General features: G+C 46.2%; 1 protein-coding gene across 2 annotated transcripts in view; it reads left to right on the forward strand.

Moving 5' to 3' along the window:
• Window positions 1–21,055: 21,055 nt before the first annotated feature.
• LOC140069215 (NACHT, LRR and PYD domains-containing protein 3-like) overlaps window positions 21,056–26,670 on the forward strand; it is a 76,610-nt gene continuing 70,995 nt past the window's right edge. For both annotated transcript variants that reach the window (XM_072114661.1, XM_072114662.1), the window contains exon 1: window positions 21,056–21,109. In XM_072114661.1, coding sequence (XP_071970762.1) covers window positions 21,085–21,109 — 25 coding nt within the window. In that variant the 5' untranslated portion in view covers window positions 21,056–21,084. The remainder of the gene's footprint in view (window positions 21,110–26,670) is intronic.

Genomic DNA, 26,670 nt, shown 5'->3' on the forward strand with positions numbered 1-26,670 from the left:
TTTCTATTAGAATCATTGGCCCCAATCTCTCATGTTTAGTAAAAACACTGCTACCGGTAGCAGCCGGTATCACATTTGCAGCACAACAGCCAGTGATTTACTTCCTTGAATTCTTCCCCATGTCACAATCTTCTGGGGGGAGCTGCTTCAATGACTGCCGCTAGGTCTTATTTTCAGGGGAGGCCTTATATTTCTAAGCCTGAACAATATTGTACTAGGTCTTATTTTCGGGGGATGTCTTATTTTAGGGGAAACAGGGTACTTCTCCATTATGTTTTTTCTTAAAGGAAACCTACCACTTTAAAATGACCCTTCTGACCCCACAAATACCTTAAGCTAGCTCAGGATGAGCTGATGCCGGACCATATTTTCAATTAAACCAGAAACTGCTGTATTTGTACAAAAATGATTTTCTTGTGGTAGTAAAATCTCCCTTCGGCGTTTCTGTGAGCGTCATACAGCGCGCACCCCGGACCCTGCTCTGCGATCACGCTCGCGTCAGTGCCGTTCCCGTCGCTAATTTTGCTGTGCCCGAGAGCCGATGACGTCACCGAGCTCTCGGGCACACTAGCGCATGCGCACCACCGCAAAGTCCCGAAGCCTCGTAGTATCGCGAGGCTTCGGAGAGAAGACCGTGGGGGTGAACGAACATAAGTAAAAAAAAAAAAAAAAACTATGCTCGCCGCTCCCACCAACGAAAGGGGGGGGGGGGGTTCCCTCCACTGTCACCAATGAAATTTAAAGTTTTAATGCACTTCAAGCCCCCTGACACCAATGTTTTAATGTGCCTGTGTAAATATATATATATATATATATTTACACAGGCACATTAAAACATTCTTCTCTCTTAAAAACGGTCTTCTCTCTGAAGCCTCGCGATACTACGAGGCTTCGGGACTTCGCGCAATAGGATCCGGCCCCGACGCGCCAGGAGGAGGTGGTGCGCATGCGCTAGTGTGCCCAAGAGCTCGGTGACGTCATCGGCTCTCAGGCACAGCAAAATTAGTGACGGGAGCGGCGCTGACGAGAGCGTGATCGCGGAGCAGGGTCCGGGGTGCGCGCCGTATGACGCTCACAGAAGCGCCGAAGGGAGATTTTACTACCACAAGAAAATCATTTTTGTACAAATACAGCGGTTTCTGGTTTAATTGAAAATATGGTCCGGCATCAGCTCATCCTGAGCTAGCTTAAGGTATTTGTGGGTCAGAAGGGTCATTTTAAAGTGGTAGGTTTCCTTTAATTAGAATACAGGCAGTCCCCGGGATACGTACAAGATAGGTTCCATAGGTTTGTTCTTAAAGGGGTTATCCGGGTTTATCCGGCTGGGGAGGGCTATATAAAAATAATAAACCTGTACTTACCTCCTCCGGCGCCGCCGATGCCCCGCGCCACGGTCCATCTGATCTGTGCCCCTGTTTGTGTACCGGGGCATGGAAGCCGCACACAGAGAGCTTCCGGTCCGCGATGTGACCCCTTGTAATGAAACCGGCGACCGCGGTGCGGGACATCAGCAGCGCATGACGAGGTAAGTACATGTTTATTATTTTTAAATAGCCCGCCCCAGCCCGGCCCGCAGTATTTTTTAAAACCCGGATAACCCCTTTAAGTTGAATTTGTATGCAAGTTGAAACTGTATATTTTATAATTGTGGATGCAGCCAAAAAAATGTTTCTGCCCCAGTGACAATTGTAGTTAAACATTTTTGCTGTAAATGGACCAAGAATCATCAATAAAGCTTTATAACAGACGCCCTACAGCTGATCATTGCAGTCTGGGATTAAAATAAAGCACCCAGAGAGCTTCACCAGAGGTCACAGGGGTTTGTCTTTAAGTCGGGTGTCCTTAAGTAGGGGACCGCCTGTATCTAGAAATGGGATATAGGCGGTTTGAATTTCGTGGGTGAATTTAAGACCCAAGGTTTTGTGATTAAGGTCACTAAGGAGTTCGGTAAACTGTTCGACGATGCCCTCCCAGGTGATGAAAATGTCATCGATATAGCGAGCCCAGAGGCCCGCCACACCGATATGCTGGGGTCCCCCTACTTCACAAGAGACGCAGCAGAGTCCCCACCAGCCCAGGAACAAGTTGGCATACATAGATGCACATGAACTGCCCTTGCAGTGCCCCTGAGCTGCGCTCAGATGTGAAGTAGTTATGGGTCAAAGAGAACTCTAAAAGTTGGAGAATTAACCTAATTCTGTGCCTTACATTGAGTTCCTCGGGAGTTAAGGTAAAAATCCACTGCTTTGAGGCCAAGATTGTGGGAAATTGACGAATAAAGGGGCTCCACATCTTTACTTCCATTATGCCCGATGGAGAGTCCGTCCAATCTTTTGCGCAAGTCAGTGGTGTCCCTAGTGTAAGAAGAAAAGGCAGTGACGAAGGGAGCAAGCAGATGGTCGATGTAAATGCCTATATTTTGGCATAAAGCACCAACACCAGAGGCGATTGCACTGCCTTTGAGGGGGTTCTTTCGTTTTGTAGGTTGGGAAGGCCATAAAGTAGCTAGTCTGGGGTATTTTGGTAAGAGGAAATCATGTTCTTCTTTACTAATCAGTTTGTGGTCGAGGGCCGTTTTTAAAATGGATTTTAGTTCTGCCAGAAATTGTTCTATTGGATTTTTTTTTTGGATTGTCATAACGTTCCCTGTCTTTAAGTATACTCAGACACATGTCCCGGTACCCATCCGACTGCATAACAACTATATTCCCTCCCTTGTCAGATGACTTTATAACAATATTATGGTCATTCTCAAGGGAGGTCAAGACCTGATAAGATAATTGGTAAAACCGGTCAAAAATGGATGAGTCTTCAAAAAACGGATGCGTTTTTAAACACATACGGTTTTTAACAGACTGCTTAAAAACAGGTTCAAAACGTCATGTGTGCCGCTGGCCTCAGGGTCCTAATAGACACTTTACATTTTTTTTTCTTTAATTAATTTTTTTTCTTTTACAAGTTTCCCCCTGTAACTGGGGCGTCCGCACGTTCAGTTTTTCAGATGCAGTTTTTGAAGCCAAAAGCATCATAATGAGGAAGTGCTGCTCCTCCTCTATTCTCACTCCACTCCTGGTTTGTGCATCAAAAACTGCATCTGAAAAACTGAATGGGGGTCATTTACTAAAGGCCCGATTTGCGGTTTCCTGTCGTGTTACCCGAATATTTCCAATTTGCGCCGATTTTCCCTGAATTGCCCCGGGATTTTGGCACGCACGCGACGGAACTCGGGGGGGGGGGGGGGGGGGGTGGCCAAACGAGAACCCGACGGATTCGGAAAAACCGCCGCTTACCTTCACTAGGTATTGGCCGGTAAACTTCAGGGCATTCCAGCGGGCCTCGGGAAACTTCATCGCAGCAGCGACACCTGGTGGACGTCGGAAGGAACTGCCTTAGTGAATCCCGGCCGGACCCGAATCCATCGCAGAGAACGCGCCGCTGGATCGTGAATGGACCGGGTAAGTAAATCTGCCCCAATGTGTAGAAACACCATAAGAGCCGCAGTTACAGGGGGACGCTGGTCAGAGCTGGACTGGGTCAAATGAGTAGTGAGTGCTGTATTACCCCCTGCCAGGAGGAGTAACAGAGTAGTGTGTGCTGTATTACCCCCGGCCAGGAGTAACAGGGTAGTGAGTGCTATATTACCCCCGGCCAGGAGGAGTAACAGAGTAGAGAGTGCTGTATGACCCCCAGCCAGGAGAAGTAACAGAGTAGAGAGTGCTGTATTACCCCTCTGCCAGGACGAGTAACAGAGTAGTGTGTGCTGTATTACCCCCTGCCAGGAGGAGTAACAGAGTAGTGTGTGCTGTATTACCCCCTGCCAGGAGGAGTAAATGAGTAGTGAGTTCTGTATTACCCCCCAAAAAGGAGGAGTAATAGAGTAGTGAGTTCTGTATCCCCCCCCAGGCAGGAGGAGTAACAGAGTAGTGAGTGCTGGATTACCCCCAGCAAGGAGTAGTAACAGAGTAGTGTGTGCAGGATTACCCCCAGCCAGGAGTAGTAACAGAGAAGTGTGTGCTGTATTACCCCCCAACAAGAAGGAGTAACAGTAGTGAGTGCGGTATTACCCCCAGCCAGGAGGAGTAACAGAGTAGTGAGCGCTGTATTACCCCCGGCCAGGAGTAACAGGGTAGTGAGTGCTATATTACCCCCGGCCAGGAGGAGTAACAGAGAAGTGAGTGCTGTATTACCCCCCAACAAGGAGTAACAGAGTAGTGAGTACTGTATTACCCCCAGCCAGGAGGAGTAACAGAGAAGTGAGTGCTGTATTACCCCCAGCCCGGAGGAGTAACATAGTAGCGTGTGCTGTATTACACCCACAGCCAGGAGGAGTAACAGTAGTGAGTGCTGTATTACCCCCTGCCAGGAGGAGTAACAAAAGTGAGTGCTGTATTACCCCCCTGCCAGGAGGAGTAACAGAGTAGTGAGTGCTGTATTTCCGCCAGCCAGGAGGAGTAATAGAGTAGTCAGTGCTGTATTACCCCCAGCCAGGAGGAGTAACAGAGTAGTGAGTGCTGTATTACCCCCTGCCAGGAGGAGTAACAGAGTAGTGAGGGCTGTATTACCCCCAGCCAGGAGGAGTAACAGGGTAGTGAGTGCTGTAATAACCCCAACAAGGAGTAACACAGAAGTGAGTGCGGTATTACCCCCAGCCAGGAGGAGTAACAGAAGTGAGTGCTGTTTTACCCCCAGCCAGGAGGAGTAACAGAGTAGTGAGTGCTGTATTGCCCCCAGCCAGGAGGAGTAAAAGAGTAGCGAGTACTGTATTACTCCCGGCCAGGAGAAGTAACAGAGTAGTGAGTGCTGTATTACCCCCTGCCAGGAGGAGTAACAGAGTAGTGAGTACTGTATTACCCACGGCCAGGAGGAGTAAAAGAGTAGTGAGAGCTGTATTACCCCCAGTCAGGAGGAGTAACAGGGCAGTGAGTACTGTATTACCCCCAGCCAGGAGGAGTAACAGGGTAGTGTGTGCTGTCTTACCCCCAGCCAGGAGGAGCAAATGAGTAGTGAGTGCTGTATTACCCCCTGCCAGGAGTAACAGGGTAGTGAGTGCTATATTACCCCCGGCCAGGAGGAGTAACCGAGTAGAGAGTGCTTTATGACCCCCAGCCAGGAGAAGTAACAGAGTAGTGAGTGCTGTATTACCCCTCTGCCAGGACGAGTAACAGAGTAGTGTGTGCTGTATTACCCCCAGCCAGGAGGAGTAACAGAGTAGTGTGTGCTGGATTACCCCCAGCCAGGAGTAGTAACAGAGAAGTGAGTGCTGTATTACCCCCCAACAAGAAGGAGTAACAGAGTAGTGAGTGCGGTATTACCCCCAGCCAGGAGGAGTAACAGAGAAGTGAGTGCTGTATTACCCCCAGCCTGGAGGAGTAACAGAGTAGTGTGTGCTGTATTACCCCCGGCCAGGAGTAACAGGGTAGTGAGTGCTATATTACCCCCGGCCAGGAGGAGTAAGAGTAGAGAGTGCTATATTACCCCCGGCCAGGAGGAGTAAGGCCGCGGTCACACGTACCGCTAGACGTCCGTTCATAGCGCGACGCTAGAGCACAGGGGGAGGTCCTCGGCCCCAACGCACATGCGTTTCCAGGGAAACGCATGCGATTGTTAAGCCGATCGCATGCGTTTCTCTGGAAACGCATGTGCGTTCGGGCCGAGGACCTCCCCCTGTGCGCTAGCGTCGCGCTATGAACGGACGTCTAGCGGTACGTGTGACCGCGGCCTTACAGAGTAGTGAGTGCTGTATTACCCCTCTGCCAGGAGGAGTAACAGGGTAGTGTGCGCTGTATTACCCCTCTGCCAGGAGGAGTAACAGGGTAGTGTGCGCTGTATTACCCCTCTGCCAGGAGGAGTAACAGGGTAGTGTGCGCTGTATTACCCCTCTGCCAGGAGGAGTAACAGGGTAGTGTGCGCTGTATTACCCCCTGCCAGGAGGAGTAACAAAAAGAGTAGCATGTGCTGTATTACCCACCCGCCCAGCCAGGAGGAGTAACAGGGTAGTGTGTGATTTATTACCCTCCAACCAGGTGGAGTAACAGAAGTGAGTGCTGTTTTACCCCCCAGCCAGGAGGAGTAACAGTGAGTGCTGTATTACCCTTGGCCAGGAGTAACAAAGTAGTGAGTACTGTATTAACCCCAGCCAGGAGGAGTAACAGAGTAGTGAGTGCTGTATTACCCCCTGCCAGGAGGAGTAACAGAGTAGTGAGTACTGTATTACCTCCAGCCAGGAGGAGTAACAGAGTAGTGAGTACTGTATTACCCCCTGCCAGGAGGAGTAACAGAGTAGTGAGTGCTGTATTACCCCCTGCCAGGAGGAGTAACAGAGTAGTGAGTACTGTATTACCTCCAGCCAGGAGGAGTAACAGTAGTGAGTACTGTATTACCTCCAGCCAGGAGGAGTAACAGAGTAGCGAGTGCTGTATTACCTCCAGCCAGGAGGAGTAAGAGTAGTGAGTACTGTATTACCTCCAGCCAGGAGGAGTAACAGAGTAATGAGTACTGTATTACCCCCTGCCAGGAGGAGCAACAGAGTAATGAGTGCTGTATTACCCCTGCCAGGAGGAGTAACAGAGTAGTGAGCGCTGTATTACCCCCTGCCAGGAGGAGTAACAGAGTAGTGAGTGCTGTATTACCCCCTGCCAGGAGGAGTAACAGAGTAGTGAGCGCTGTATTACCCCCTGCCAGGAGGAGTAACAGAGTAGTGAGTACTGTATTACTCATTAGTTACCTGGTGCTGATATGTACCAGAACATATGAGCCCTGGAGTCACAGCCACTTACCTGACAACTAATGACTTGTACTGGGTGTCAGATGCTGATGGCAGTCCTGTCCTGTCACAGGAGAGATATTACCTCACTTATATATAAGCACATAATCTCCTCACACACAGTAATCACTAATAATGTCTATACTCCTGGGTCCTAATAGGTTTGTCCCTCCCCTGCTACATGTATATAACACAGGAACCGCTGGGGCTTCTCCTCACACATATAAGAGCCGCCATTATGTGATTCCCGCCATCACCTTCTCCTCACACATATAAGAGCCGCCATTATGTGATTCCCGCCATCACCTTCTCCTCACAGCATCTTCTCCCTCAGGTCACTGCTCTCCTCACACCTCACACTCCATAACCCCGCCCCCTCGTCTTCCCGCCCTCTCACCTCATTGGCTGCTTTGCACTCCGCGGCCATTTTCTCTCCGCATCTCCATCACCTCAGAGTGTGAGAGACTCCAGGAGCCGCCTGACACCCGCGGAGGAGGAGACTGATCCCTCCCTCTCCCCTCCCCTCACCTCCCCGCGGGGCTCTCCATGTCTCTGACGGGAAAATATATCTCTGGCTGCACTGCTGAGGAGGGACATAGAGCTGCAGGTGAGCACAGCGCCCCACACAGGACACACAGGGGACAGCATTAGTCTGGAGGGAGATGGAGCTGCAGGTGAGCACAGCGCCCCACACAGGACACACAGGGGACAGCATTAGTCTGGAGGGAGATAGAGCTGCAGGTGAGCACAGCGCCCCACACAGGACACACAGGGGACAGCATTAGTCTGGAGGGAGATGAAGCTGCAGGTGAGCACAGCGCCCCTCACAGGACACACAGGGGACAGCATTAGTCTGGAGGGAGATAGAGCTGCAGGTGAGCACAGCGCCCCACACAGGACACACAGGGGACAGCATTAGTCTGGAGGGAGATGAAGCTGCAGGTGAGCACAGCGCCCCACACAGGGGACAGCATTAGTCTGGAGGGAGATGAAGCTGCAGGTGAGCACAGCGCCCCACACAGGACACACAGGGACAGCATTAGTCTGGAGGGAGATGAAGCTGCAGGTGAGCACAGCGCCCCGCACAGGACATCCAGGGGACAGCATTAGACTGGAGGGAGATGGAGCTGCAGGTGAGCACAGCGCCCCACACAGGGGACAGCATTAGACTGGAGGGAGATGGAGCTGCAGGTGAGCACAGCGCCCCACACAGGGGACAGCGTTAGACTGGAGGGAGATAAAGCTGCAGGTGAGCACAGCGCCCCACACAGGACACACAGGGGACAGCATTAGTCTGGAGGGAGATGGAGCTGCAGGTGAGCACAGCGCCCCACACAGGACACACAGGGGACAGCATTAGTCTGGAGGGAGCTGACGCTGCAGGTGAGCACAGCGCCCCACACAGGGGACACCATTAGTCTGGAGGGAGATGAAGCTGCAGGTGAGCACAGCGCCCCACACAGAACACACAGGGGACACCATTAGTCTGGAGGGAGATGAAGCTGCAGGTGAGCACAGCGCCCCACACAGGACACACAGGGGACAGCATTAGTCAGGAGGGAGATGAAGCTGCAGGAGAGCACAGCGCCCCACACAGGACACACAGGGGACAGCATTAGTCTGGAGGGAGATGAAGCTGCAGGTGAGCACAGCGCCCCGCACAGGACACACAGGGGACAGCATTAGTCTGGAGGGAGATGAAGCTGCAGGTGAGCACAGCGCCCCGCACAGGACACACAGGGGACAGCATTAGTCTGGAGGGAGATGAAGCTGCAGGTGAGCACAGCGCCCCTCACAGGACACACAGGGGACAGCATTAGTCTGGAGGGAGATAGAGCTGCAGGTGAGCACAGCGCCCCACACAGGACACACAGGGGACAGCATTAGTCTGGAGGGAGATGAAGCTGCAGGTGAGCACAGCGCCCCACACAGGACACACAGGGGACAGCATTAGTCTGGAGGGAGATGAAGCTGCAGGTGAGCACAGCGCCCCGCACAGGACATCCAGGGGACAGCATTAGACTGGAGGGAGATGGAGCTGCAGGTGAGCACAGCGCCCCACACAGGGGACAGCATTAGACTGGAGGGAGATGGAGCTGCAGGTGAGCACAGCGCCCCACACAGGGGACAGCGTTAGACTGGAGGGAGATAAAGCTGCAGGTGAGCACAGCGCCCCACACAGGACACACAGGGGACAGCATTAGTCTGGAGGGAGATGGAGCTGCAGGTGAGCACAGCGCCCCACACAGGACACACAGGGGACAGCATTAGTCTGGAGGGAGCTGACGCTGCAGGTGAGCACAGCGCCCCACACAGGGGACACCATTAGTCTGGAGGGAGATGAAGCTGCAGGTGAGCACAGCGCCCCACACAGAACACACAGGGGACACCATTAGTCTGGAGGGAGATGAAGCTGCAGGTGAGCACAGCGCCCCACACAGGACACACAGGGGACAGCATTAGTCAGGAGGGAGATGAAGCTGCAGGAGAGCACAGCGCCCCACACAGGACACACAGGGGACAGCATTAGTCTGGAGGGAGATGAAGCTGCAGGTGAGCACAGCGCCCCACACAGGGGACAGCATTAGTCTGGAGGGAGATGGAGCTGCAGGTGAGCACAGCGCCCCACACAGGACACACAGGGGACAGCATTAGTCTGGAGGGAGCTGACGCTGCAGGTGAGCACAGCGCCCCGCACAGGACACACAGGGGACAGCATTAGTCTGGAGGGAGATGAAGCTGCAGGTGAGCACAGCGCCCCACACAGGGGACAGCATTAGTCTGGAGGGAGATGAAGCTGCAGGAGAGCACAGCGCCCCACACAGGACACACAGGGGACAGCATTAGTCTGGAGGGAGATGAAGCTGCAGGTGAGCACAGCGCCCCGCACAGGACACACAGGGGACAGCATTAGTCTGGAGGGAGATGAAGCTGCAGGTGAGCACAGCGCCCCGCACAGGACACACAGGGGACAGCATTAGTCTGGAGGGAGATGAAGCTGCAGGTGAGCACAGCGCCCCTCACAGGACACACAGGGGACAGCATTAGTCTGGAGGGAGATAGAGCTGCAGGTGAGCACAGCGCCCCACACAGGACACACAGGGGACAGCATTAGTCTGGAGGGAGATGAAGCTGCAGGTGAGCACAGCGCCCCACACAGGACACACAGGGGACAGCATTAGTCTGGAGGGAGATGAAGCTGCAGGTGAGCACAGCGCCCCGCACAGGACATCCAGGGGACAGCATTAGACTGGAGGGAGATGGAGCTGCAGGTGAGCACAGCGCCCCACACAGGGGACAGCATTAGACTGGAGGGAGATGGAGCTGCAGGTGAGCACAGCGCCCCACACAGGGGACAGCGTTAGACTGGAGGGAGATAAAGCTGCAGGTGAGCACAGCGCCCCACACAGGACACACAGGGGACAGCATTAGTCTGGAGGGAGATGGAGCTGCAGGTGAGCACAGCGCCCCACACAGGACACACAGGGGACAGCATTAGTCTGGAGGGAGCTGACGCTGCAGGTGAGCACAGCGCCCCACACAGGGGACACCATTAGTCTGGAGGGAGATGAAGCTGCAGGTGAGCACAGCGCCCCACACAGAACACACAGGGGACACCATTAGTCTGGAGGGAGATGAAGCTGCAGGTGAGCACAGCGCCCCACACAGGACACACAGGGGACAGCATTAGTCAGGAGGGAGATGAAGCTGCAGGAGAGCACAGCGCCCCACACAGGACACACAGGGGACAGCATTAGTCTGGAGGGAGATGAAGCTGCAGGTGAGCACAGCGCCCCACACAGGGGACAGCATTAGTCTGGAGGGAGATGGAGCTGCAGGTGAGCACAGCGCCCCACACAGGACACACAGGGGACAGCATTAGTCTGGAGGGAGCTGACGCTGCAGGTGAGCACAGCGCCCCGCACAGGACACACAGGGGACAGCATTAGTCTGGAGGGAGCTGACGCTGCAGGTGAGCACAGCGCCCCACACAGGGGACACCATTAGTCTGGAGGGAGATGAAGCTGCAGGTGAGCACAGCGCCCCTCACAGGACACACAGGGGACAGCATTAGTCTGGAGGGAGCTGACGCTGCAGGTGAGCACAGCGCCCCGCACAGGACACACAGGGAACAGCATTAGTCAGGAGGGAGATGAAGCTGCAGGTGAGCACAGCGCCCCACACAGGACACACAGGGGACAGCATTAGTCTGGAGGGAGCTGACGCTGCAGGTGAGCACAGCGCCCCACACAGGACACACAGGGGACAGCATTAGTCTGGAGGGAGCTGACCCTGCAGGTGAGCACAGCGCCCCGCACAGGACACACAGGGGACAGCATTAGTCTGGAGGGAGATGGAGCTGCAGGTGAGCACAGCGCCCCACACAGGACACACAGGGGACAGCATTAGTCTGGAGGGAGCTGACGCTGCAGGTGAGCACAGCGCCCCGCACAGGACACACAGGGAACAGCATTAGTCAGGAGGGAGATGAAGCTGCAGGTGAGCACAGCGCCCCACACAGGACACACAGGGGACAGCATTAGTCTGGAGGGAGCTGACGCTGCAGGTGAGCACAGCGCCCCACACAGGACACACAGGGGACAGCATTAGTCTGGAGGGAGCTGACCCTGCAGGTGAGCACAGCGCCCCGCACAGGACACACAGGGGACAGCATTAGTCTGGAGGGAGATGGAGCTGCAGGTGAGCACAGCGCCCCGCACAGGGGACAGTATTACACATAACACGCGCTCCTGTGATGTCACACACAGGTAACACATAATGCGCGCTCCTGTGTGTGATGTCACATACAGGTGACACATAACACGCGCTCCTGTGATGTCACATACAGGTGACACATAACACGCGCTCCTGTGATGTCACATACAGGTAACACATAACACGCGCTCCTGTGATGTCACACACAGGTAACACATAACACGCGCTCCTGTGATGTCACACACAGGTAACACATAACACGCGCTCCTGTGATGTCACACACAGGTAACACATAACACGCGCTCCTGTGATGTCACACACAGGTAACACATAACACGCGCTCCTGTGATGTCACACACAGGTAACACATAACACGCGCTCCTGTGATGTCACATACAGGTAACACATAACACGCGCTCCTGTGATGTCACATACAGGTAACACATAACACGCTGTCCTGTGATGTCACATACAGGTAACACATAACACGCGCTCCTGTGATGTCACATACAGGTAACAGATAACACGCCCTCCTGTGATGTCACACACAGGTAACACATAACACGCGCTCCTGTGATGTCACATACAGGTAACAGATAACACGCCCTCCTGTGATGTCACATACAGGTAACAGATAACACGCGCTCCTGTGATGTCACATACAGGTAACACATAACACGCGCTCCTGTGATGTCACATACAGGTGACACATAACACGCGCTCCTGTGATGTCACATTTTCAGCCACTTATGGCGATTTTTGTGATTCTGAATGGAAATGACACTATAAGTATTAATGACATCACGGCGTTGGTGCCTTAAAAGCGATGATGTGTCCGGCGTCCGCTCTCTGATAGTCTATGACTATGGGGCCACTGCCATTCTTTATGTTGTCATGTTGCTTTTCTTTATACGTGTCATTAATGTGAGAATAGCCCTGAACAGCAGAGGAGACGCCTGTCCCAGACCTCAGCGGGGAAAGGGTTAAGACAGAAGTATTTACCTCAATCATCAGCACAACTGAAAGCGAAAGTAACTTCTATCCGGATCCTTCCTCCATTACTTCACTGGCGGCCATTTCCCTGCAGATCTCGTCTCTGTCCACACTGTGCGGCCTCCAGGTAATATCCCCCTCTCTTATCTGCTGTATATATATATATATATATATATGTCCTGTCACATGTTATATGGTCTCTGTCCACACTGTGCGGCCCCCAGGTAATATCCCCCTCTCTTATCTGCTGTATATATATATATATGTCCCGTCACATGTTATATGGTCTCTGTCCACACTGTGCGGCCTCCAGGTAATATCCCCCTCTCTTATCTGCTGTATATATATATATATATATGTCCTGTCACATGTTATATGGTCTCTGTATACACTGTGCAGCCTCCAGGTAATATCCCCCTCTCTTATCTGCTGTATATATATATATATATATATGTCCTGTCACATGTTATATGGTCTCTGTATACACTGTGCAGCCTCCAGGTAATATCCCCCTCTCTTATCTGCTGTATATATATATATATATATATATCCTGTCACATGTTATATGGTCTCTGTATACACTGTGCGGCCTCCAGGTAATATCCCCCTCTCTTATCTGCTGTATATATATATATGTCCTGTCACATGTTATATGGTCTCTGTCCACACTGTGCGGCCCCCAGGTAATATCCCCCTCTCTTATCTGCTGTATATATATATATGTCCTGTCACATGTTATATGGTCTCTGTATACACTGTGCAGCCTCCAGGTAATATCCCCCTCTCTTATCTGCTGTATATATATATATATATATGTCCTGTCACATGTTATATGGTCTCTGTATACACTGTGCAGCCTCCAGGTAATATCCCCTCTCTTATCTGCTGTGTATATATATATATATAATGTCCTGTCACATGTTATATGGTCTCTGTATACACTGTGCAGCCTCCAGGTAATATCCCCCTCTCTTATCTGCTGTATATATATATATGTCCTGTCACATGTTATATGGTCTCTGTCCACACTGTGCAGCCCCCAGGTAATATCCCCCTCTCTTATCTGCTGTATATATATATATATGTCCTGTCACATGTTATATGGTCTCTGTATACACTGTGCAGCCCCCAGGTAATATCCCCCTCTCTTATCTGCTGTATATATATATATGTCCTGTCACATGTTATATGGTCTCTGTCCACACTGTGCGGCCCCCAGGTAATATCCCCCTCTCTTATCTGCTGTATATATATATATATATGTCCTGTCACATGTTATATGGTCTCTGTATACACTGTGCAGCCGCCAGGTAATATCCCCCTCTTATCTGCTGTATATATATATATATATGTCCTGTCACATGTTATATGGTCTCTGTATACACTGTGCAGCCGCCAGGTAATATCCCCCTCTCTTATCTGCTGTATATATATATATATATGTCCTGTCACATGTTATATGGTCTCTGTATACACTGTGCAGCCGCCAGGTAATATCCCCCTCTCTTATCTGCTGTATATATATATATATGTCCTGTCACATGTTATATGGTCTCTGTACACACTGTGCGGCCCCCAGGTAATATCCCCCTCTCTTATCTGCTGTCTTATGTCCTGTCACATGTTAGCGAGTGGTGAGAGATGGAGGAGCCGAGCGGGGGGTGGGGGAGGGATATCTGTTACCGGGGCTGTGCTCCTGATCGGTGTACGATCATGCACACAGCCAGTAACAGGATCGTGCTGTCTATGTGACAGCCCAATCGTGTACTGTGACAGGGGACTGATAATAATCGGCCCCCTGTCACAGCAGCCCCTGTATACAGTGAGAGGCTGCAGGGAAGGTGCTGTGCATCCTCTCTGCAGGTCTCTGTATATAAATCACTGATGACAGTGATCCAATGGGCTCTTACCATTAGATCATTGTTATCTGTCATCTATATTTGAGTATATTATATGTTCCATTTCTAAATGTGCCCCTGTAAAAAAAAAAAAAAAAAAAGTTATGTTCCCAAACTCCAGAAAATAAATTAAATAAAAATTCAGCAGCATCAGCCCAAGACTGGGCTGGGGGCCGCCATCAGCCATAGTCCGCTCTGTAGACAATAAGGCTGCATTCACACAAACGTATGCCCGCCAGGCCGTAGCCGTGCAGACGTGTTTAGTGACATGGAGAGGAGGAAGGGGTGACCTGCATTGGGTAATGTCCTTTTCCCGTGTACGGAGCGGTATTGCTCCGTGCGGCCATTGCCTTCTACTGGGGACCTAAAAGCCGCAAACTTGCGGTTGTACATACGTCCCGCATATGGTGTGAATGTAGCCTAAGAGCGATGCCACACATGGCATTTTTGGTCCGTTTTTAGTCAGTTTTTCCCAATTATCTTAATAGAAAAACAGGTTGTAAGCAGCCAAATGCATGGTAAACGGACTGAAAACGGAGGTTTAAAAACGGACATAAAACGCCATGTGTGACATCACCCAAGGGTGAGGTTATTACATACATTTTCACACACATCACAACAGATCTGAGAAGAGATTTGCCTAATTGCATTGCTGTTAACATTTCGTTTACAAAACGCAATAGAATTGCGTTGATGCATGCGTTTTGTTAACACAATGTTGACTGCAATGTAATTATGCAAATCTCTTCTCAGCTGTTCTGATGTGTTTGAAAACGCCATGTGTGAAGACACCACAAAAATGTTGTGCAGCACTTGTTTAATACATACTTGCTTTTTGAGGGCGCATTCATACGATGCGTTGCGTTTTTGACACATTCCAAAGGCTTGAACCTTGAACACATGTTGAAGTAACATTGCGTTTCCATTGCATTTGCTAAAACCCAATGTTACTTCAACATGTGAAGCCTTTGGAATGCGTCAAAAACGCATAAGAAAGTGACTCAATGGGGGACATTTACTATGGCGTTTCCACCAGTTTTGTGGCGCTCTCACCACATGTTCTGCTCTCAGACCTATTTATTAGCTGTCGGGGACAGAAAAAATGACTTTTTCCGTCTGCTCCGACTCTTCTCCAAAAAGGGGCGTGGCTTTGGCGGAGTGGAAACTCAGACAGAATATATGTGTCACAGCCATTTTTGGGCGCTGTAAACTGGCGGAAAGTAGACCAAAAGAAAACTGGTCTAGCAGGGACTGTTGGACACATTTCTGGTGCTCGGGACAGATTTTGGTCCCAGGGACAGAAAATGGTCTCGGGGACAGAAAATGGTCTCGGGGACAGAAATGTCTCTGCACAGCTCTACAATATTAAATGTGTGTCTTCTTTCCGAGAGCAGGTCGGTAACAAAGCCAATGCAGACACCGACACTTTAAGTAAATGTCCCCCAATGCATCGTGTGAATGCGCCCTAAAGGGATTTTCCCAAGAATTGGATAGGGCCTAACTTGAATTTGTGGGAAAACCCTTTTAAGCAGAGAAAACAGGAGCTGTAACTTTTTCCTTGTATTAATAGACATCTCTTAACACTATATATACGCCTAGGAGTTATATATTTATTAATGAAAATTTCGTACTCCTCCTCGGTTAAAAATACTCCTCAAAAATTGTGAGAGGAGTATTATTACCCTTCTGGAAAAATGTTAATGCATTTATCTATCTACTGTGTTGCTGTCTTCAGGAGGCCAATATGATTGAAAGTTGTTGAACAGGGAGCAATAAGATACTGCTTTAATTTTTTGGTTGGCACCTCGCGATAAATAAGCAGGGTTTTGGGTTGCAGTTTGGGCACTCAGCCTCAAAAGGTTCGCCATCACTGCACTAGGCTATGGGCTTAGTGGTTGTCTATTTGTGGATTTTATGTAACTAAGAGCTGTTATCTGCTACTGTTACAATGTGACACAAATTGCACTGGTATATAGAGAGGGATCTTCTCAGAGATTATTATTGTAACAGGGGCCCCTGCAACTGGATCATATCTTGTGTTGTCTGGAGGTATTGTGCATAGGACGGGGTGAGCCCTCTTCATACACAGGTGGGGTTTGCTGCATATTGCATCTTAGGGTGCGGTCACACATCGCGTTTACTGCATGCGTTTAAAAACGCATTGCTACAACTGAAGGGAGATTTGCCTAATTAAACAGCTGTTAACACCTGCGTTTACAAAATGCATGTGTTAACCGCGATGTTAACGCATGCGTTAACAATGCGTTAACGCTTGCGTTTTGTAAACCCAAGCGTTAACAGCTGTTTAATTAGGGAAATATCCCTTCAGCTGTAGCAATGCGTTTTTAAACGCATGCAGTAAACGCGACGTGTGACAGCACCCCCACGTCTTCCGATGCAGCTGGCAAAGCTGACAACGGTGGCGCATGGGCAATACAGTAGTATTGCAGTATATGGTAGGAACGATCAGACAATCTAGGGTTAATGTACCCTAGAGTGTCTAAAAAAAATAGTAAAAAAAAAAATTTCGAAAATGTTTCAAAAATAATTAAAAAAGGAAAAAACAAAAGTTTAAATCACCCCCCTTTCCCTAGAAATGATATAAAACGTAATAAACAGTAATAATAACAGACACAATAGGTAATGCTTGATCTATCCAAATCTAAAACTACTTAATGCCGGCGGCTATCCCCATAGCGACTTTTACACCATTTTACAACACATAGAAAATGGAATAAAAAGTGATCAAAATGTCACACAGTCCTAAAAATGATAGCTATGAAAAAGTTATTAAATAAAAACCTGTATATATTAATTTGGTATCCCTGCGATGGTACCAAACCAAAAAAGAAAGTAGACGTGTTATGTAAAGCGCACAGTGACAGCCATAAAAACTGAGCCCACAAGGACATGATGCAAACACGTTTTTTCCAATTTTACCACATTTGGAATTTTTTTCCAGCTTCCCAGTACACGGCCTGGAATAATAAATAACATCACGGGAAAGTAAAATTTGTTACGCACAAAATAAGGCCTCACACAGCTCTGTACACGGAAAAATTAAAAAGTTATGGATTTTTGAAGGTGGAGAGCGAGAAATGAGCGAAAGAACCCTGCGTCCTTAAGGGGTTAAATATTACCTTCATTTTCTTAGAACTCAAAGATGAATAAATGCATGTAGGTAATCCTACAATTCTATCAAAATATAGAAATGATTGCTCCATACAGTGGAGAAAATGGAAAAAAACCCCTAATGTCTAAATCGCCGCTATTTTATCCACACACAAAAATAAAGTGATCAAATGCTCGTACAGTCACCAAAATGGGATAAATGAAAAAATATAGAAATTTTGTATTTTCTTGATTGTACTGACCAAAAGGATAAAGGGAAGGGGACATTTGGAGCGCACAGTAAAAGCCGGGAAAACAGAGTAAGAAAATGGTGCAAATGTGATTTTTTTCAGAAATTCAATACATAAAAAATATTTATTACCGTTTTTTTTTTTTTTTTTTTTTTAAATCAAAGGTGCCTTATATATGAACTGTACTTACAGACAACAGCTGCCTTGTACTGTGCACAGGTCTGCCACCTGCTGGTCATTCATCCTTATAATCAGGTGCGCCTTATAATCCGGTGCGCCTTATATATGAAACTAGATGTTTTAGCAGGCATTTATTGATGGTGCGCCTTATAATCCGGTGCGCCTTATAGTCCGAAAAAATGCGGTACATGTTCCCAGCTTGCATGGAGTAATAGAATTTGCTTTCGATTGAGGGGAGTAAAAAATAGTGACGCAAACACTGAAATAAGGTGACAGACAGTGGCGTAATAAGACTGTAATGTGCCATAGTACAAACTTTATGTCGGGCCCCATATAGCAAAAACCCACAGCGATGTCCACACATTATATTGAGCAAACACTTGTACTGCATAAACACACAGATAAATATGTGCCTGTAATGAATGTAATGCAAATATACTGCACACAGAAATATATACAGGCCGTACCCGGGTTACATACCAGATAGGGTCTGTAGGTTTGTTCTTAAGTTGAGTTTGTATGTAAGTCGGAACTGTATATTTTATCATTGTAATCCCAGCCAGAACTTTTTTGGTCTCTGTGACAATTGGATTTTAAAAATGTTGGGTTGTCATAAGAATCAATATTAACCCTAAAGCTTCATTAGACGCCTGTGATAACTGTTACAGCTGATTATTGCAGCCTACGACTAAAGTACAATAAATTACCAATATCCAGAGGTCTGTTTGTAACTATGGGTCGTATGTAAGTCGAGTGTTCTTAAGTAGGGTACCGCCTGTATTAGCATTTGATCTGATCTGTATATAAATATAGTGACAATAAATGTACTGCACCCCGGGGCTGTGATACATGTAGCAGAAATATGCAACCTTTTCCATCAGCGCTGGCCTGGTCCATATCCTGGTGGTCTCCTCACAGGCTTCAATTATCCATCAGGTATAGATCCTCAGGGTGTGGTCACATGTTGCAGTTAAAACTGCATCGAAATCAGCTTTGAGTTGGTTTTAGGTGCAGTTTTGTCAATTAAACAGGTGAAAGACATGAACTGAATGAGTGAATTTGACTTTGAAGGGGAAACCTGCTCCACAAATGTCATTCACCCGTTCAGTTCATGTCTTTCACCTGTTTAATTGACAAAACTGCACCTAAAACCTCCTCAAAGCTGATTGTGATGCCGTTTTAACTGCAACGTGTGACCGCACCCTCAGAATAACTTCTCCCGGCCTTCACTCCAGGATATGCAAGCCAGGTCTCTCCAGCTCCTTGCTACACGTGTCCACACCGCGCCACTAAAAATATCACAGTTATTTACTGCATAGTTTCTCCTGGATAACCACAATGTCCCGGACTTTGCGGCTAAGATGAATTATGTCGTGGCCAGGAATGGAGATATGTAGACACTGCATGTTTTTGCCATGTGCTTCTTACAAGGGTCATTTCTGTCTATTGTGTTTTTGTTTCTATATTTTTCTGTGATGTTATGATATGTGACACGTGAAGTGTTTTGTAATCACAGCATAAAAATTTCCCATTTTTGTGATAAAATAAAATCTAAATAACAAACATTTACTCCATACAACTTTCTTTTGCTATATATAATACATACACAGTGACCCCCCTCAATATATCTTACATATGGTCTATATTTCATTATACAGTACCCCCTCCACTAAAAATATTTGTATACAGTAGCTCCTGATTTATATAAAGCATCAAAATTATTACTGACTTCACAGTTGCCAGTGATCTCGCAGCATCTTCTTCTGTCCGGGCAGAACTTGAGTAAGACACAGGACTGCGTGATGGTCATAGTGATATCTCTGCAGAGGCCTCTCCTCTCACATGGATTGTTTTCTATGGTTGCTGCTGCATTGTAGACTGGGGGTGGTGACACACATGGCGTTTTTAGGCCGTTTTAAGTAGTGCATTTTCAGATCGGGAAAAAAACGCATGCGCTCAAAAAACGGCCTAAAAACGCCATGTGTGTCACCACCCTTAAGGTACATTCACATGGCCGTCTGGGGGGGAGGTATATGTGGCCGTACATGGGGAAAAGATAGAGCATGCTTAAAAACAGACCAAAAATGCCATGTGTGGCATCACCCTCCGGGTGCGCTCAGACGCTGCGTTTGCGCTGCTTTTTTGAATGTTTACCATGCGTTTGGCTAGTTTGAAATAGTTTTTCTTCATTTCTGAAAGTGGAAACAGCTCTGAAAGTGTCGACACTGGTGCTTACACTTGTTGTAAAACCATCCAAATAGATGGTAACACGGAAAAACGCTTTAAAATGTGTCATTTTCTGGGGAACGAGCTGACATTTTCATGAATATCATTTTGAGAACCTTTTGATTAGTTTTGATGTAGTTAAAGACAACCTACCATTTGATTTGGTGCATTATGAAACAAACATACCTTGAGACTGCTGTAGCTACACTGATGCAGGATCATATCTTGTTTAATCCCGGAGTGGTTTTGTTGAAAAAACAATTATAACATTATGATAATGAAGCTCTGTCCCTTCTATGGCGCTTGCTTTCCCGCTTCTCATAGCAGTAGAGTTTTTCTCTGCAGGAGATGATGATGCAATCACTCTTCTCCCTGCCAGACAGAATAATCAATTGCTGCACCATCCCCCAGCTGTTGTATATGAGTGAACCAGCTCAGGTTGATTAGTCACGCTCGACTTAACTCCATCTGTAATTCCAAGCTCCCGTGTGTAATGTGTTTATCTTGGCAGCCATGCTGACTCAGCTTTCCCAAGGTCCTGAATGTTATAATTGTTTTTCAGCAAAACCACTCAGCTCAGGGATTAACCAAGATATGATCCTGCATCAGTGTAGCTACAGCAGTATCAAGGTATGTTTGCTTCATAATGCATCCAATCACATGGTAGGTTTCCTTTAATAGGAGGACTCAGGTAGAGGAAGAAACTATAGAACTTTTCCCCCTCCTAAAGTAAGATTTGGAGGAAACTGCAGCTAATGAATTTCTAAGAGACTAAAAATTGGTCACTGCTGACAACAAGCCTCATCCACATCCCTCTGTGTATAGAGAAGGTGTCAGGGTGTGGGGGAGGGGAGATGTTCTGTCATGTAATGGGGTAAATGTGTTTCTTCCACATGTAATGAAGGTTTTGTGTCTTGCAGGATTTATTATCTATTGAGGATCAGAGATGAGTATTATATCTCCCAGTGATGGTAAGATTCTCCCGCTGTCTACCTCCGGCTCTTCTACTTCTTACACTATTACTGATATGATATCACTGCTGTTCTCACATCCGGCTGCAATTACATGTTCTGAGATTTATGCTTTATGTTACAATGACTAACAACAGTGATGAGGATATTACCTCCATACTGTGTCCTTATAGTGGTATCTGTGTATTGTGTATATGATATGTGTGTTATGTACATTACATGTATACAGGAGGCAGTGATGGGGATATTACCTCCATACTGTGTCCTTATAGTGGTATCTGTGTATTGTGTATATGATATGTGTGTTATGTACATTACATGTATACAGGGGGCAGTGATGAGGATATTACCTCCATACTGTGTCCTTATAGTGGTATCTGTGTATTGTGTATATGATATGTGTGTTATGTACATTACATGTATACAGGGGCAGTGATGGGGATATTACCTCCATACTGTGTCCTTATAGTGGTATCTGTGTATTGTGTATATGATATGTGTGTTATGTACATTACATGTATACAGGGGGCAGTGATGGGGATATTACCTCCATACTGTGTCCTTATAGTGGTATCTGTGTATTGTGTATATGATATGTGTGTGTTATGTACATTACATGTATACAGGAGGCAGTGATGGGGATATTACCTCCATACTGTGTCCTTATAGTGGTATCTGTGTATTGTGTATATGATATGTGTGTTATGTACATTACATGTATACAGGAGGCAGTGATGGGGATATTACCTCCATACTGTGTCCTTATAGTGGTATCTGTGTATTGTGTATATGATATGTGTGTTATGTACATTACATGTATACAGGGGGCAGTGATGGGGATATTACCTCCATACTGTGTCCTTATAGTGGTATCTGTGTATTGTGTATATGATATGTGTGTTATGTACATTACATGTATACAGGAGGCAGTGATGGGGATATTACCTCCATACTGTGTCCTTATAGTGGTATCTGTGTATTGTGTATATGATGTGTGTGTTATGTACATTACATGTATACAGGGGGCAGTGATGGGGATATTACCTCCATACTGTGTCCTTATAGTGGTATCTGTGTATTGTGTATATGATACCCTGTTTCCCCGAAAATAAGACAGTGTCTTATATTAATTTTTGCTCCTAAAGAGGCACTAGGTCTTATTTTCAGGGGATGTCTTATTTTTCCATGAACAAGTATTTACATTTATTGGTGAACAAAAAATTCAACTTCTCTAACATCCTATAAATCTCCAAACTCTGAATTTCATGCTGAATTTCTTGTGACTCCATTTCTATTAGAATCATTGGCCCCAATCTCTCATGTTTAGTAAAAGCACTTTCCATAAATGACCCTTCTTATCCTGGTAGCTGCTGGGATCACATTTGCAGCACAACAGCCGGTGATTTACTTCCATGAATTCTTCTCCATGTCACATACTTCTGCAGCATCTAAAAGATTTACTAATACTAATGTACGGCGTGGGGGGAGCTGCTGCAATGACTGCCGCTAGGTCTTATTTTCAGGGGAGGCCTTATATTTCTAAGCCTGAACAAAATTGTACTAGGTCTTATTTTCAGGGGATGTCTTATTTTAGGGGAAACAGGGTATGTGTGTTATGTACATTACATGTATACAGGGGGCAGTGATGGGGATATTACCTCCATACTGTGTCCTTATAGTGGTATCTGTGTATTGTGTATATGATATGTGTGTTATGTACATTACATGTATACAGGGGGCAGTGATGGGGGATATTACCTCCATACTGTGTCCTTATAGTGGTATCTGTGTATTGTGTATATGATATGTGTGTTATGTACATTACATGTATACAGGGGGCAGTGATGAGGATATTACCTCCATACTGTGTCCTTATAGTGGTATCTGTGTATTGTGTATATGATATGTGTGTTATGTACATTACATGTATACAGGGGGCAGTGATGGGGGATATTACCTCCATACTGTGTCCTTATAGTGGTATCTGTGTATTGTGTATATGACTGTGTGTTATGTACATTACATGTATACAGGAGGCAGTGATGAGGATATTACCTCCATACTGTGTCCTTATAGTGGTATCTGTGTATTGTGTATATGATATGACTGTGTTATGTACATTACATGTATACAGGAGGCAGTGATGAGGATATTACCTCCATACTGTGGTATCTGTGTATTGTGTATATGATATGACTGTGTTATGTACATTACATGTATACAGGAGGCAGTGATGAGGATATTACCTGCATACTGTGTCCTTATAGTGGTATCTGTGTATTGTGTATATGATGTGTGTGTTATGTACATTACATGTATACAGGAGGCAGTGATGAGGATATTACCTCCATACTGTGTCCTTATAGTGGTATCTGTGTATTGTGTATATGATATGTGTGTTATGTACATTACATGTATACAGGGGGCAGTGATGGGGGATATTACCTCCATACTGTGTCCTTATAGTGATATCTGTGTATTGTGTATATGATATGTGTGTTATGTACATTACATGTATACAGGGGGCAGTGATGGGGATATTACCTCCATACTGTGTCCTTATAGTGATATCTGTGTATTGTGTATATGATATGTGTGTTATGTACATTACATGTATACAGGGGGCAGTGATGGGGATATTACCTCCATACTGTGTCCTTATAGTGATATCTGTGTATTGTGTATATGATATGTGTGTTATGTACATTACATGTATACAGGGGGCAGTGATGGGGATATTGCCTCCATACTGTGTCCTTATAGTGGTATATGTGTATTGTGTATATGATATGTGTGTTATGTACATTACATGTATACAGGGGCAGTGATGAGGATATTACCTCCATACTGTGTCCTTATAGTGGTATCTGTGTATTGTGTATATGATATGTGTGTTATGTACATTACATGTATACAGGGGCGGTGATGGGGATATTACCTCCATACTGTGTCCTTATAGTGGTATCTGTGTATTGTGTATATGATATGTGTGTTATGTACATTACATGTATACAGGGGCGGTGATGGGGATATTACCTCCATACTGTGTCCTTATAGTGGTATCTGTGTATTGTGTATATGATATGTGTGTTATGTACATTACATGTATACAGGGGGTAGTGATGGGGATATTACCTCCATACTGTGTCCTTATAGTGGTATCTGTGTATTGTGTATATGATATGTGTGTGTTATGTACATTACATGTATACAGGGGGCAGTGATGGGGATATTACCTCCATACTGTGTCCTTATAGTGGTATCTGTGTATTGTGTATATGATATGTGTGTTATGTACATTACATGTATACAGGGGGCAGTGATGGGGATATTACCTCCATACTGTGCCCTTATAGTGGTATCTGTGTATTGTGTATATGATATGTGTGTGTTATGTACATTACATGTATACAGGGGGCAGTGATGGGGATATTACCTCCATACTGTGTCCTTATAGTGGTATCTGTGTATTGTGTATATGATATGTGTGATATGTACATTACATGTATACAGGGGGCAGTGATGAGGATATTACCTCCATACTGTGTCCTTATAGTGGTATCTGTGTATTGTGTATATGATATGACTGTGTGTTATGTACATTACATGTATACAGGAGGCAGTGATGGGGATATTACCTCTATACTGTGTCCTTATAGTGGTATCTGTGTATTGTGTATATGATATGTGTGTTATGTACATTACATGTATACAGGGGGCAGTGATGGGGATATTACCTCCATACTGTGTCCTTATAGTGGTATCTGTGTATTGTGTATATGATATGTGTGTTATGTACATTACATGTATACAGGGGGCAGTGATGGGGATATTACCTCCATACTGTGTCCTTATAGTGGTATCTGTGTATTGTGTATATGATATGTGTGTTATGTACATTACATGTATACAGGAGGCAGTGATGGGGATATTACCTCCATACTGTGTCCTTATAGTGGTATCTGTGTATTGTGTATATGATATGTGTGTTATGTACATTACATGTATACAGGGGCGGTGATGGGGATATTACCTCCATACTGTGTCCTTATAGTGGTATCTGTGTATTGTGTATATGATATGTGTGTTATGTACATTACATGTATACAGGGGGCAGTGATGAGGATATTACCTCCATACTGTGTCCTTATAGTGGTATCTGTGTATTGTGTATATGATATGTGTGTTATGTACATTACATGTATACAGGGGGCAGTGATGAGGATATTACCTCCATACTGTGTCCTTATAGTGGTATCTGTGTATTGTGTATATGATATGACTGTGTGTTATGTACATTACATGTATACAGGAGGCAGTGATGGGGATATTACCTCCATACTGTGTCCTTATAGTGGTATCTGTGTATTGTGTATATGATATGTGTGTGTTATGTACATTACATGTGTACAGGGGGCAGTGATGGGGATATTACCTCCATACTGTGTCCTTATAGTGGTATCTGTGTATTGTGTATATGATATGTGTGTGTGTTATGTACATTACATGTATACAGGGGCAGTGATGAGGATATTACCTCCATACTGTGTCCTTATAGTGGTATCTGTGTATTGTGTATATGATATGACTGTGTGTTATGTACATTACATGTATACAGGGGGCAGTGATGGGGATATTACCTCCATACTGTGTCCTTATAGTGGTATCTGTGTATTGTGTATATGATGTGTGTTATGTACATTACATGTATACAGGGGGCAGTGATGAGGATATTACCTCCATACTGTGTCCTTATAGTGGTATCTGTGTATTGTGTATATGATATGTGTGTGTTATGTACATTACATGTATACAGGAGGCAGTGATGGGGGATATTACCTCCATACTGTGTCCTTATAGTGGTATCTGTGTATTGTGTATATGATATGTGTGTTATGTACATTACATGCATACAGGGGGCAGTGATGGGGATATTACCTCCATACTGTGTCCTTATAGTGGTATCTGTGTATTGTGTATATGATATGTGTGTTATGTACATTACATGTATACAGGAGGCAGTGATGAGGATATTACCTCCATACTGTGACCTTATAGTGGTATCTGTGTATTGTGTATATGATATGTGTGTTATGTACATTACATGTATACAGGAGGCAATGATGGGGATATTACCTCCATACTGTGCCCTTATAGTGGTATCTGTGTATTGTGTATATGATATGACTGTGTGTTATGTACATTACATGTATACAGGGGGCAGTGATGGGGATATTACCTCCATACTGTGTCATTATAGTGGTATCTGTGTATTGTGTATATGATATGTGTGTTATGTACATTACATGTATACAGGAGGCAGTGATGAGGATATTACCTCCATACTGTGTCCTTATAGTGGTATCTGTGTATTGTGTATATGATATGTGTGTTATGTACATTACATGTATACAGGAGGCAGTGATGGGGATATTACCTCCATACTGTGTCCTTATAGTGGTATCTGTGTATTGTGTATATGATATGTGTGTTATGTACATTACATGTATACAGGGGGCAGTGATGAGGATATTACCTCCATACTGTGTCCTTATAGTGGT

The sequence above is a fragment of the Engystomops pustulosus genome, chromosome 7 (genome assembly GCF_040894005.1).
Source record: "Engystomops pustulosus chromosome 7, aEngPut4.maternal, whole genome shotgun sequence".
Classification (NCBI taxonomy): domain Eukaryota; kingdom Metazoa; phylum Chordata; class Amphibia; order Anura; family Leptodactylidae; genus Engystomops; species Engystomops pustulosus.